General features: G+C 44.2%; 1 protein-coding gene across 4 annotated transcripts in view; it reads left to right on the top strand.

The window, feature by feature from the left end:
- gabpb2b (GA binding protein transcription factor subunit beta 2b) overlaps positions 1-13881 on the top strand; it is a 48185-nt gene that overhangs the window by 17281 nt on the left and 17023 nt on the right. For all 4 annotated transcript variants that reach the window (XM_063041640.1, XM_063041638.1, XM_063041641.1 and 1 more), the window contains exons 3-4: positions 1602-1769; positions 13101-13295. In XM_063041640.1, the coding sequence (XP_062897710.1) occupies positions 1602-1769; positions 13101-13295 (363 nt within the window). The remainder of the gene's footprint in view (positions 1-1601; positions 1770-13100; positions 13296-13881) is intronic.

Below are 13881 nucleotides of genomic sequence, written 5' to 3' on the forward strand. Positions count from 1 at the left end.
ATTGAAATCCCTCATGACTATCGTAACATTGCCCTTATTACATGTATTTATATCTTCCGTTTTAATTTGTAGCCCACATCCTGACTCCCATCTATAACTCCCATCAGGGTCTTTTTACACGCAGTTTCTTTACTTTATCCAAAAGGACTCTACATCTTCCAATCATCTTTCTAAGCATTTGATTTCAATTTTTACCAATAGAGCCACTCCACCCCTTCTGCCTACCTGCTTCTCTTTTTGATACAATGTTTGGCTTTGGATGTTAAGCTCCCAATATGATCATCTTTCAGCCAGGTCTTGGAGATGCCCATACCATCACAGTCTCTAACTTCGCTACAAAATCATCTACTTTATTCTGTATACAGTGTGCATTCAAATATAACACCAGTCCTGTAGCCATCACCACTTTTGATTTTGGCCCCATATTCTGCTTTAACTCATCCCCTTAACTGCAGTTTTGCCTGATTATCTGCCTGTCCTTCCTCATAGTCTTGCTACACACTGCGTCTAATTGTATATCAACTGCCCTATCACTCCGGTTCCCAACTCCTGCCTCACAGCTCTAGCAAACCTGCCCACAAGGATATTGGTTGCCCTTGGGTCAAGTGTAAACTATCCTTTTTATACAGACCACAAATAAGAGAAAACGTGCAGATGCTGAAAATCCAAACAACACACACAAAATGCTGAAGGAACTCAGCAGGCCACACAAAATGCTGGAGAAACTCAACTGATGCAGCCTGGCTTGCTGAGTTCCTCCAACATTGCGTGTGTGTGTGTGTTGCTTTTTGCACAGGTCATACCTTACTCAGAGGAGATCCCAATGATCCAGAAATTTGAAACCTTGTCCCCTGCACCAGTTCCTCAGCCAAACATTCATCTGCCACATCATCCTGCTTACAGCCACAGCTTGTATGTGCACCTGACTGTAGAGTTCCCCATCAGTACTACTTGAGTTGTCCTTGCAATACCCTGCTGTACAACAGAGCAGGTCAAGATGCCAGTGATCTGGCTGCACCTTATTTCCCTTTGAGTGATGATCCTTCCCAACAGTATCCAAAATGATATACTTGTCTGAGATATGAGCACACACAGGACAATCCTGCCTGCCTCTCCTAGTGATCACCCATCTATCTAACAGAACCTTTGGAATGACTGTATCTCTGAAATGCCTGCCTGTAAAACTTCCTGCCCTTTGTATCCTCCTCAATGAGTCCAGCTGCTGCTCCAACCAGTTTGGTCTGAGGGGAACTGCTGTTGGACACCCTTCCTGTGAGTAATCGGGAACACGATGGATCTGTCACATCTCATAAGAGGTCACAGGAAGTGTGATAATACACTGTGTGTACACAGCCTGTTGCGGTTTAGGGTGATGCATGAAGATGGACAATTGTTGGAATGGAGCAGGGGATAATGGTGATTTTTCAAGAGGAGGCAGGGTGAAAGAAAGGTGAAGGGAGAATGGACCTTTTCAACCTTGAGAATTCTCGTAAGGCAAGGTATTGTCGTTGATACTTTCCCTTGACAGCTGTTTAAGATGTGGGCTCCTATGGGTATCTCTTTGAAGTAGAAACTGATGTATCATTCTCTTTGCTCCCCAGCTCGGCACCTCTCCTCTTCACCTTGCTGCACAATATGGCCATTACTCCACAGCAGAAGTCCTTCTCAGAGCTGGAGTTAGCCGAGACGCTCGCACCAAAGTTGACAGGACACCACTACATATGGCAGCGGCGGAGGGCCATGCAAGCATTGTAGAACTGCTAATCAGGGTAATCTCAGAAATCACTGAGGCTCAGTATTTAATTTTAATTTTAAGTAGTAATAAAAGCGGAAGATGCTAGAAACACCGAGGAGAGCAGGTCAGGCAGGTTCTATGGCAGAAAAGCAGAAGTAACATTTTATGTCAAGTACCCACCAGCAGGAACTTAAATATTATTTGTGTTTCTCTTTCCACAAAGGCCGCAATGTTTTAAACATTTTCTGCTTTTACAGTTTCCCAGCATCTGCAGTTGACTGTTAATTTTTCAGTTGCGTTGCTCTGGTTATAATGCTGTTTTTTTTATGTCAAAGATCAATGTGCTCACCCCCAGCTGCTAATTTTCAGCAATAAGTTTGTATAACCGATAATTCTTTGTCAGATGTGTTCATCTCACTCCCCCCTACACCCAGATTTCCCTGCTGCTTTTACAAAGGCTTTGAATTGAATTTCATTGCAGTGCAGCACAGTTTCAAATAGTCGAGAGACAGTGATGAAGGGGATTATAGGAAAAATGAGGTACCAATGTAAATCAGCAGGTAAATAGGTAGGTTCCTTTTTAATTTGAACAATTGAACAGAATCACTTCTCTCTGTTTGGGAACACCTCCACCAGACGTGCCTGAAAACAGTCAATGGTGAAAGTTAAGAGAATAGATCAACACACACAAAATACCGGAGGCTGCATCTATGGAAATGAATAATGGTCGAGACGCTTCATCAGGACAGGAATGGAAGGGAGAAGATCCCAGAATAAAAAGATGGGGGAGGGGAAGGAGGACAAGCTAGAAGGTGAAGCAAGGTGGGTGGGAAAGGTAAAGGCCTGTAGAAGAAGGAATCTGATGTCGAATGTATTTATTTGGAACGATTGAAATGTCCCTTATCTGAAAAGTATATGTTACTTCTCTCTTCAGTGGCACTGCCTGAGTATCTCCTACCTATGTAGAGTGGTTGTGCTCAGTACATTCACAGGGAGATGTTCAATTGATTACAGGTTTCCCCCGCCATCCGAAGGTAGACTGTTCCTATGAAACAGTTCGTAAGCCAGAATGTCGTAAAGTGAAGAAGCAATTGCCATTTATTTATATGGGAAAACAAGGGGAATTGAGTATAAGAGCAAAGAGGTCCTTCTGAAGCTGTACAGGGCCCTGGTGAGACCACACCTGGAGTACTGTGTGCAGTTTTGATCTCCAAATTTGAGGAAGGACATTCTTGCTATTGAGGGAGTGCAGCGTAGGTTACAAGGTTAATTCCCGGGATGGCGGGACTGTCATATGTTGAAAGATTGGAGGGACTGGGCTTGTATACTCTGGAATTTAGAAGGCTGAGAGGGAATCTTATTGAAATATATAAGATTATTAAGGGATTGGACACGCTGGAGGCAGGAAGCATGGTCCTGCTGATGGGTGAGTCCAGAACCAGAGGCCACAGTTTAAGAATTAGGGGTAGGTCATTTAGAACGGAGTTGAGGAAAAGCTTTTTCACTCAGAGATTGGTGGATGTATGGAATGCTCTGCCCCAGAAGGTTGTGGAGGCCAAGTCTCTGGATGCTTTCAAGAAAGAGATGGATAGAGCTCTTAAAGATAGTGGAATCAAAGGTTATGGGGATAAGGCAGGAACTGGATACTGATTGTGGATGATCAGCCATGATCACAGTGAATGGCAGTGCTGGCTCGAAGGGCCAAATGGCCCCCTACTCCTGCACCTATTGTCTATTGTCTAAAATTTTGTGAGCATTCGCAGACCCAAAAATAACCTACCAAATTATGCCAAATAACACGTAAAACCTAAAATAACAGTAACATATAGTAAAAGCAGGAATGATATGATAAATACACAGCCTATATAAAGTAGAAATACTTTTCCACAATCATTGCCTGAACTGTTCTCTGTAGCAAAAATCTCATGCAAGCATTCTTGGCAGAAACACGGCGCAAGCGCTCTCCAGTAACCTTTAGGCTGTGAAGCTGCCAAATTGTACCAAATAACACGTAAAAATACACAGCCTATATAAAGTAGAAATAATGTATGTACAGTGTAGTATCACTTACGGGAATCGGGAAGACAGCAAGCACACTGATGATGGTGTGTTAGGCTGAGTCATCGGAGTTTGGGTGGTGCAGTGGCCCCCACCCTCCGGGCCGCCAACCGATACTGATCTGCGAAGAATGCAGCAGTCCAGCGGTGCTCGGGACGCATCCAGCACATCTTTAAGAAAAAAGCCGAAATAAGCATGCTAATTAATTAGGTGCCGACAATTACGTGCCGGGCTGTGGTCGGGTGCTTCCAATGGTGCTGCATCAGCAAGTTGGTGAAGCAGGGAGATTTCCTCCCTTCTACCGCCTGCGTGAGATGATGAGTCTATCGGGACTTTGAGACTTTTTTTTAACCGTGCCCACGGTCTGCTCTTTATCAAATTATGGTATTGCTTTGCACTGTTGTAACTATATGTTGTAATTATGTGGTTCTGTCAGTGTTAGTCTTGGTTTGTCCTGTGTTTCTTGTGATATCATTCTGGAGGAACGTTGTATCATTTTTTTAATGCATGCATTTCTAAATGATAAAGGTGGTACAAAAAGGAAGATTTATTAGAATATTGCCACAACAGTTTGGTCAAAACCAGGAAATAATGAGCAAGCTGTACTTTTTTTAAAGAAAGGTTCTTCTAATAGAGATCCTGTGATTCAGATATGATAGAGTTAATGCACTGAAGTTGAGAGTAGAACAAGGATACAATCACCAATATGTCCAACAGGGAACCTGGGAAAAAACACGTTATCCAATAATTGTTAAGAAATCCATGCCCACAGGGAGTAGTTAAGACAAATGTTAGAGGTGTAGAAAAATGAGATATTGAATGAACAGTAGAAAATGATGGAATGGTCTCTTAACAAGGCACAGTGAAAAGGGATTCAAGGATTTTATGGATTATAAATGCTATCATGGATCTGCTGAAAAAAAATAACAGCCTGTATGTAGTTAATTCAAAAGTCAGGAAGAGGCAATAAAAAGAGATTTAAATTCTCGGTTATAAAATAGACTTAATTTTTAGTACATTTCCTTCCCTGTCGCTTTCTGAAATTCTGCATTGTCACACTGAGATTCCAGGTCAAAGACAGTGTTATACTTCTTTGAAAGGGCTTCATTGTGAGAAAGATCTTTGGATCTAAAAGAAAAAGAACAGATTACAATTATGGAGGAGAAAATAGTGGAAGATTTTATGCATGTAAACAATAAAAGTTTAGTGGACTTTTTTTCATTTATCTTGAATTTGAAAATAGAAGCAAGAAAATAATTCTTGTACAAAGATTTGTGGTAATCCATTCAGTTTACAATGTTATATCTGAGAAAAGCTGTGTTTGAGGGTGTAAAGAGTACATTTTCTGTGGTTTAAGAAATTATATAATTACAAAGTGGTCATTCCACTTCTGTTTCCTCAAGTTTAGAAGAAGTTTCCTCAAGTTGTTGATAGATTTAATAGGTATGGAGAAATGGCATGCTTCCACCAAGGAAAAGATTGTAACAAACTTCGTGCCAGGTCTTTCAACTGAGATATCCACACAACTGCTAATGGAAATCTGCCAGCCGCTGGCTGAATTACTATTTTCTATAGTAATTACTACAAGGCACTTGATTGGATTTTCTTGAACATAAAACAGTGTAGTAAAGGCCCTTCAGCCCATGATGTGCCAACCTTTTATCCTACTTTAAGATCAATCTAATCCCTCCCCCCCCACATAGCCTCCCCCCAATCTAATCCCTCCACCCACCACATACCTGCTTCTGATATTCCCCCACTATACTTTCCACCAATCTCCTTAAAATTATTCCTCCTTGTTTTAGCCATTTTAACCCTGGGAAAAAGGCACTGGCTATCCACTCTATCGATGCCTATTATCATCTATGCTTCTCATCCTCCTCCTCTCCAAAAAGAAAAGTCCTAGCTCACTCAACCTTTTCTTACAGGACATGTTCTCTAATGCAGGCAGCATTCTAGTAAATTCCCTTTGCATCCTCTCTAAAGTTTGCACATGCTTCCTATAATGAGGTGACCACAACCAAACACAATCTTCCAAGTATGGTCAAACCAGAGGTTTTTTTTTTCTAAACCAGAGTTTTATACAGCTGCAATTTTACCTCATAGCTCTTTAACCCAATCCCCCAGCTAATGAAGCCCAACACACCATGCAGTTTCTAACCACGCTTCAACTTGCTCTGCAACTTTGAGTGATCAACTGACGTGGACCCCAAGAACCCTCTTACTCCACACTGCTAAGAGTTCTGTCATTAATCCTGGATTCTGCCTTTAAACTTGATCTTCTAATCATTTCACATGTTTCCAGGTTCAATTCCATCTGCCATTTCTCTGCCCAGCTCTGCATTCTATCAATGTCCTGTTGTGACCTATGACAACCTACTGCACTGTCCACCACTCCACCACCCTTAGTCTTCATCTGTAAGCTTACTAACTCAGCCTTCCAAGTCATTTATAAAAATCACAAAGAACAGGGGTCCTCCCCTGGAATGGGAATATGCAATGGCTATTGGTAAATTTTCCTCCTCTTCGAAGTATGGGGTTTCCCTTCCTCCACCCCTTCCTCAGTCGCATCTCCTCAATTTTCCAGACATCTGCGCTCACCCCATCTTCCCACTGCCTTAACAGGAATATAATTTCTCTTGTCATTACCTACCACCCCATGAGCCTCTGCATCCGGCATCTTCAATGGGATGTTAACACCAAACATATCTTTACCTCCACCCTTCCCTTGACCAATTCCACAGGGATCATCCTCTCCATGATTCTCTTGACTATTCATCCCTCCCCAATATTTCCCTCCTGGCACTCATCCCTGCAAGCATGCCCCTTCACCTCCTCCCTTACCTCCATTCAAAGACCCAAACTGTCCTTCCAGGTAAGGCAACAATTCACCTGCAAATCTTTTGGGGTCATATACTAGTGCTCCTGATACAGCATGCTCTACATTGGTGAGACTTGACATAGATTAGGGGGACTGCTTCGTCAAGTACCTCTGCTCCATTTGCAACAAGCAGGAATTCCTGGTAGCTAACCATTTAAATCCAAATTAAAAACAGAAAATGGCAGTAACACCTGACAGAATCTCTATTTATCCTTACAACGATGCTCCCTGAAGAGTTTTCAGTTTTCAATAGACAATAGGTACAGGAGTAGGCCATTCGGCCCTTCGAGCCAGCACCGCCATTCACTGTGATCATGGCTGATCATCCACAATCAGTATCCAGTTCCTGCTTTATCCTCATAACCTTTGATTCCGCTATCTTTAAGAGCTCCATCCATCTCTTTCTTGAAAGCATCCAGAGACTTGGCCTCCACAGCCTTCTGGGGCAGAGCATTCCACACATCCACCACTCTCTGGGTGAAAAAGTTTTTCCTCAACTCCGTTCTAAATGGCCTACCACTTATTCTTAAACTGTGGCCTCTGGATCTGGACTCACCCATCAGCAGGACCATGCTTCCTGCCTCCAGCGTGTCCAATCCCTTAATAATCTTATATGTTTCAATAAGATCCCCTCTCAGCCTTCTAAATTCCAGAGTATACAAGCCCAGTCGCTCCAATCTTTCGACATATCACAGTCCCGCCATCCCGGGAATTAACCTTGTGAACCTACGCTGCACTCCCTCAATAGCAAGAATGTCCTTCCTCAAATTTGGAGACCAAAACTGCACACAGTACTCCAGGTGTGGTCTCACCAGGGCCCTGTACAGCTGCAGAAGGACCTCTTTGCTCTTATACTCAGTTCCCCTTGTTATGAAGGCCAGCATACCATTAGCTTTCTTCACTGCCTGCTGCACCTGCATGCTAGCTTTCAGTGCCTGATGTACAAGAACACCTAGATCTTGTTGTACTTCCCCTTTTCCTAACTTGACTCCATTTAGATAATAATCTGCCTTCCTGTTCTTACCACCAAAGTGGATAACCTCACATTTATCCATATTAAACTGCATCTGCCCACTCACCCGGCCTGTCCAAGTCACCCTGCATTCTCATAACATCCTCACATTTCACACTGCCACTCAGCTTTGTGTCATCGGCAAATTTGCTAAATGTTACATTTAATTCCCTCATCTAAATCATTAATATATATTGTAAACAGCTGCGGTCCCAGCACTGAACCCTGCGGTACCCCTCTGGTCACCGCCTGCCATTCGGAAAGGGACCCGTTAATCGCTACTCTGTTTTCTGTCAGCCAGCCAATTTTCAATCCATGTCAGTACTCTGCCCCCAATACCATGTGCCCTAATTTTGCCCACTATCTCCTATGTGGGACTTCCTCAAAGGCTTTCTGAAAGTCCAGGTACACTACATTCACTGGCTCTCCCTTGTCCATTTTCATAGTTACATCCTCAAAGAACTCCGGAAGATCAGTCAAGCACGATTTCCCCTTTGTAAATCTATGCTGGCTCGGACCGATCCTGTTACTCCTATCCAGATGTGTCGTAATTTCATCTTTTAAAATTGACTCCAGCATCTTTCCCACCACTGACATCAGGCTAACTGGTCTATAATTCCCTGTTTTCTCTCTTCCTCCCTTCTTGAAGAGAGGGACAACATTAGCCACCCTCCAATCCACAGGAACTGATCCTGAATCTATAGAAAGTAGCCCAAGAAATAACGAGTTTTGAAAAATTATCACTAATGCATCCACTATTTCTTGGTGAAAAAGGCAAATGGTATGCTGGCATTTATAGCGAGAGGATTCGAGTACAGGAGCAGGGAGGTACTACTGCAGTTGTACAAGGCCTTGGTGAGACCACACCTGGAGTATTGTGTGCAGTTTTGGTCCCCTAATCTGAGGAAAGACATCCTCGCCATAGAGGGAGTAAAAAGAAGGTTCACCAGATTGATTCCTGGGATGGCAGGACTTTCATATGAAAAAGACTGGATGAACTGGGCTTGTACTCGTTGGAATTTAGAAGATTGAGGGGGGATCTGATTGAAACGTATAAGATCCTAAAGGGATTGGACAGGCTAGATGCAGGAAGATTGTTCCCGATGTTGGGGAAGTCCAGAACGAGGGGTCACAGTTTGAGGATAGAGGGGAAGCCTTTTAGGACCGAGATTAGGAAAAACTTCTTCACACAGAGAGTGGTGAATCTGTGGAATTCTCTGCCACAGGAAACTGTTGAAGCCAGTTCATTGGCTATATTTAAGAGGGAGTTAGATATGGCCCTTGTGGCTACGGGGATCAGGGGGTATGGAGGGAAGGCTGGGGCGGGGTTCTGAGTTGGATGATCAGCCATGATCATAATAAATGGCGGTGCAGGCTCGAAGGGCCGAATGGCCTACTCCTGCACCTATTTTCTATGTTTCTATGTTTCTATTGGAAAATGATTACCAATGCGTCCACGATTTCGAAAGCCACCTCCTTAAGTACTCTGGGATGCAGACCATCAGGTCCCGGGGACTTATCAGCCTTCAGACCCAACAGCCTATCCAACACCATTTTCTGCCTAATATAAATTTCCTTCAGTTCATCTATTACCCTAGGTCCTTTGGCCACTATTATATCTGGGAGATTGTTTGTGTCTTCCCTAGTGAAGACAGATCCAAAGTATCTGTTCAATTCGTCTGTCATTTCCTTGTTCCCCATAATAAATTCACCCGCTTCTGTCTTCAAGGGCCCAATTTTGGTCTTAACTATTTTTTTTCCTTTTCACATACCTAAAGAAGCTTTTACTATCCTCCTTTATATTCTTGGCTAGTTTACCTTCGTAACTCATTTTTTCTCCACATATTGCCTTTTTAGTTACCTTCTGTTGCTCTTTAAAAGTTTCCCAGTCCTCCGGCATCCCACTCGTCTTTGCTATGTTATACTACTTCTCTTTTATTTTTATACTGTCCATTACTTCCCTTGTCAGCCATGGACTCCCCTTACTTCCCTTATGATCTTTCTTCCTCTTTGGAATTAACTGATCCTGCACCTTCCGCATTATTCCCAGAAACACTTGCCATTGCTGTTCCACTGTCATCCCTGCTAGGGTATTGTTCCATTGAACATTGGCCAGCTCTTCCCTCATAGCACCATAGTTCTCTTTCTTCAACTGTAATACTGACACTTCCGAGTTTCCCTTCTCCCTCTCAAATTGTAGATTAAAACTTATTATATTATGGTCATTACCTCCTAATGGCTCCTTTACCTCGAGGTCCCTGATCAAATCTGGTTCATTGCACAACACTAAATCTAGAATTGGGTTCTCTCTGGTAGGCTCCAGTACAAGCTGTTCTAAGAATCCATCTCGGAGGGACTCCACAAACTCCCTTTCTTGGGGTCCAGTACCGACCTGATTCCTCCAGTCTACCCGCATGTTGAAGTCCCCCATAACAACTGTAGCATTACCTTTGCGACATACCAATTTTAACTCTTGATTCAACTTACACCCTACATCCAGACTACTGTTTGGGGGCCTGTAGATAACTCCCATTAGGGTCTTTCTACCCTTAGAATTTCTCAGTTCAATCCATACTGACTCTACGTCTCCTGATTCTATGTCCCCCCCTCGCAAGGGACTGAATATCATTCCTCACCAGCAGAGCCACCCCACTCCCTCTGCCCATCAGTCTGTCCTTTTGATAGGATGTATATCCTTGAATATTCATTTGCCAGGCCCTGTCCGCTTGAAGCCATGTCTCTGTTTTTCCCACAACATCACACTTGCCAATTTCCAACTGTGCCTCAAGCTCATCCACTTTATTTCTTATACTCTGTGCATTCATATATAATACTTTTAATTCATTACTCCCCTCACCTCCCATATCAATTCCTATTTCACTTGGCCATACTGTACGATCCCTTCTTGAGCTTTCTGCTCTGTTGATTCTGCTGTCTTTCTTAACTTTTCTTATTCTCACTTTCCCTTTATCCCCATCCTTATGTTTCCAGTTCGTCCCCTCCCCCCCCCCACTACTTAGTTTAAACACACCCGTGTTGCAGAGGCAAACCTACCTGCCAGAATGCTGGTGCCCCGCTTATTAAGGTGCAACCCGTCCCTTTTGTACAATTCATCCTTACCCTGAAACATACCCCAGTGGTCCAAGAATGTAAATCCTTGCTTCCTGCACCAGTTCCTCAGCCACACATTCAGATCCATTATCTCCCTGTTCTTGACCACTCCAGCACGGGGAACTGGAAGCAAACCGGAGATAACCACCCTGGAAGTCCTGCTTTTCAGCCTTCTTCCGAGTTCTCTGAAGTCACGCTGTAGAATGTCTTTCCTCTTCTTCCCCACATCATTTGTGCCGACATGCACCACCACTTCCGGATGTTCACCTTCACTCTTGAGGATTCCATGCAATCGGTCTGTGACATCCTGGATCCTGGCACCAGGGAGGCAACACACCATCCTTAAATCTCGCCTGTTGCCACAGATACCCCTTTCTGTACCTCTCACTATGGAGTCCCCTACTACCACGGCTCTGCCTGACGTCTGTCTCCTCGGCTTTGCTTCAGCGCCAATTGTTGACTCGCAGACCTGACCGCCTCTCAGGCTGGCATCATCTTCTGTCCTGACAGCTTCCAAGAGGGTGAACCTGTTTACGAGAGGCACATCCCCTGGGGTCTCCTGTACTTCAAGCATCCTTTCCTTGCTCATCGTCGCCCCGCTTCTCTCTTCTGGTATCCTGGGTGTAACGACCTCACTGTAGGTCCTGTCCAGAAAACTCTCGTTTTCCCGGATGAACCTAAGGTCATCCAGTTGCCTCTCTAGTGCTGCAACACAGTCCTTCAGAAGCTGAATCTGGACACATTTTCCACAGGTGTAGGAGCCAGAGGCACTATCAGTGTCCCTGACCTCCCACATCATGCACGCAGCACACTGAATCAGCCTAGCGGTCATCTCTTCACCACTTCTCACCCTCTCCAACTGTGGCGTAGTCTCTTCCCTCAGCCTCCTCGCCGAAGACTCTCGAGCCAAAGACTCACACTTTTCTCACAAGGCACTTCCCTCGACAAGGCCGCTCCCTTCGAGCAAGCCTTGCTTATATTAGCTGATAATTTGAGTTACCTCCTTCACCTGCCGTGCCTCCCCCAACCTGGAAGGTCTGTTTTCCTTGCTGCTCACAACCAGCTTTTTAAATCAGCCGCTCCTTCTCAGTCAATCCCCGCACTTGCTGCTTCACCTGCCGCGCCTCCTCCGACCTGGATTTCATTCCTATTACTGTCATTTAGTAACCACCTTCCAGCATGGCCCTCTTTAGGCAGTACTGGTACAGTTAGTCGAGTTGCTGCCTTTGTACCAGAGACCTGGGTTCAAACCTGATTATGAGTGCTGTCTGTGTGGTGTTGGCATGTTCTCTTCGTGGCTCCATCTGCCTTTCTTATCACGTCCCAAAGTCTTGCAGTTGACAGATCAATGGGCCACTGTAAATTGCTCCTAGTCTGTAGAATTGAGGAGAGGCTGATAAGAATAAGACAAAACAAGATTCATGGGGTGCCACAGTAGCAATGTGATTAGCATCATGCTATCAAGTGTCAGAGTTCAGAGTTCAATCGCAGCTGTCTTTGTAAGCAAGTTTGTACATTCCTTCCTGTATGTATGCAGGTTTCCTCCCACAGTCCAAAGACAGGTTAATTGGTCATTGTAAATTGTCCCGTGATTGGGCAAGGGTTAAATTAGTGGGTTGCTGGGCAGTGTGGCTTGAGGGGCCAGAAGGGCGTGTTCCACACTGTAATAAAATAAAAATAATTCTAATCCCTGTTCCCATTCCAACATGTCACTCCATGGCCACTCTCAGGATGGAGAGAACAGCACCTCATAGTTTGTGTGGGTAGCCTCCAATCTGATGGCATGAACATCGATTGCTCTAACTTCCTGTAATTTTTCCTCCTTCCACTTACCTCTTCTATTTCCCACTCTAGCTTCCCTCTTATCTCTTCTCTTCTCAGCTGCCTAATACCTCCTCCTTCCCTTTCCCCTGTGGTCCACTCTCCTTTCCTATCAAAATTCTTTTTTCTTTAGCCCTTCTCCACCCTTCACCCTCTCGCCCATCCACCTGGCCTCAGCTATCACCCTCTAGCTTGTCCTCCTTCCCCTGCCTCACCTTCTTATTTTGGCTTCTTCCTCCTTCCTTTCCACTCCTGATGAAATGTCTCAGCCCAAAATGTTGACTGTTGATTCCTTTCCATAGGTGCTGCCTGACCTGAGTCCCTCCAGCATCTTCTATGTGTTACTCTGGTTAATTGATCTGCTTATCTAATCCAATTAAAAGGGTAGAAAAGGCTCGTTGCTACTTCTGTGTTGTAAGTTTAATCTGTTGTGGCATTGTTTGTATATGCAACTGGTCTTGTGCTGTCCTTCCCCAACACAGAACAATGCAGATATAAATGCTAAAGACATGTTGAAGATGACAGCTCTACACTGGGCAGTAGAGCACAACCATCGCGAGGTGGTGGAGATTTTACTGAAATATGGAGCAGATGTTCATGCTCTGAGCAAGTTTGATAAAAACGCCTTTGACATCGCCCTTGACAAGCACAATCCTGATCTGGTGGCAATGTTGCAGGTATGTGGAGATAAGTTTCACCACACTGTAGATTTGTTCTCGTGCTTAGTGTTTCAATTTACTCAAGTTTGGAAGGTAACTCGTTTGGAAATTGCACCATCTAAGTGGGTGAAAGTGGAGAGCATCTTGGTTGCTCCAAAGATCTGAGTAGATTCCAGAAAATCAAAAATGAATCAAGACATGCATTGTTGCTGTTCTTGGGTGCTGCTGGAATGTGTTTTGAAAACAGCCCCAGTTTGGTGGCATTGTGTGTTAACGTTTGCAGCCGAGCTCACAATCTCCCCCTCCCTATTGTTGAGCAGTGAGGCCCTTTGTTGGTCAGGGTCAACCATGGATATTGCATCCTAGCTATCTTAGTGGTATGCATGCCTGGGTAGAATGATATGGAGGGCTTAGTAGCTCAGCCACATGTGAATGCCAGGAGCTGGACTTGGTTGTCAGAGGCTATTTGAGATGCATGCCATTGGGAGCTTTTAATACGTAGTGGAAGCTTGTTCCCCACTACCACCCCATTGACTATGGCAAACTTAGTGCAGTAATCTTTGATAAGCCTGGTAATCACTGCATGTTTTCAAAGAAGAAAGAA

This window comes from Mobula hypostoma, chromosome 2 (assembly GCF_963921235.1).
Source record: "Mobula hypostoma chromosome 2, sMobHyp1.1, whole genome shotgun sequence".
NCBI lineage: Eukaryota > Metazoa > Chordata > Chondrichthyes > Myliobatiformes > Myliobatidae > Mobula > Mobula hypostoma.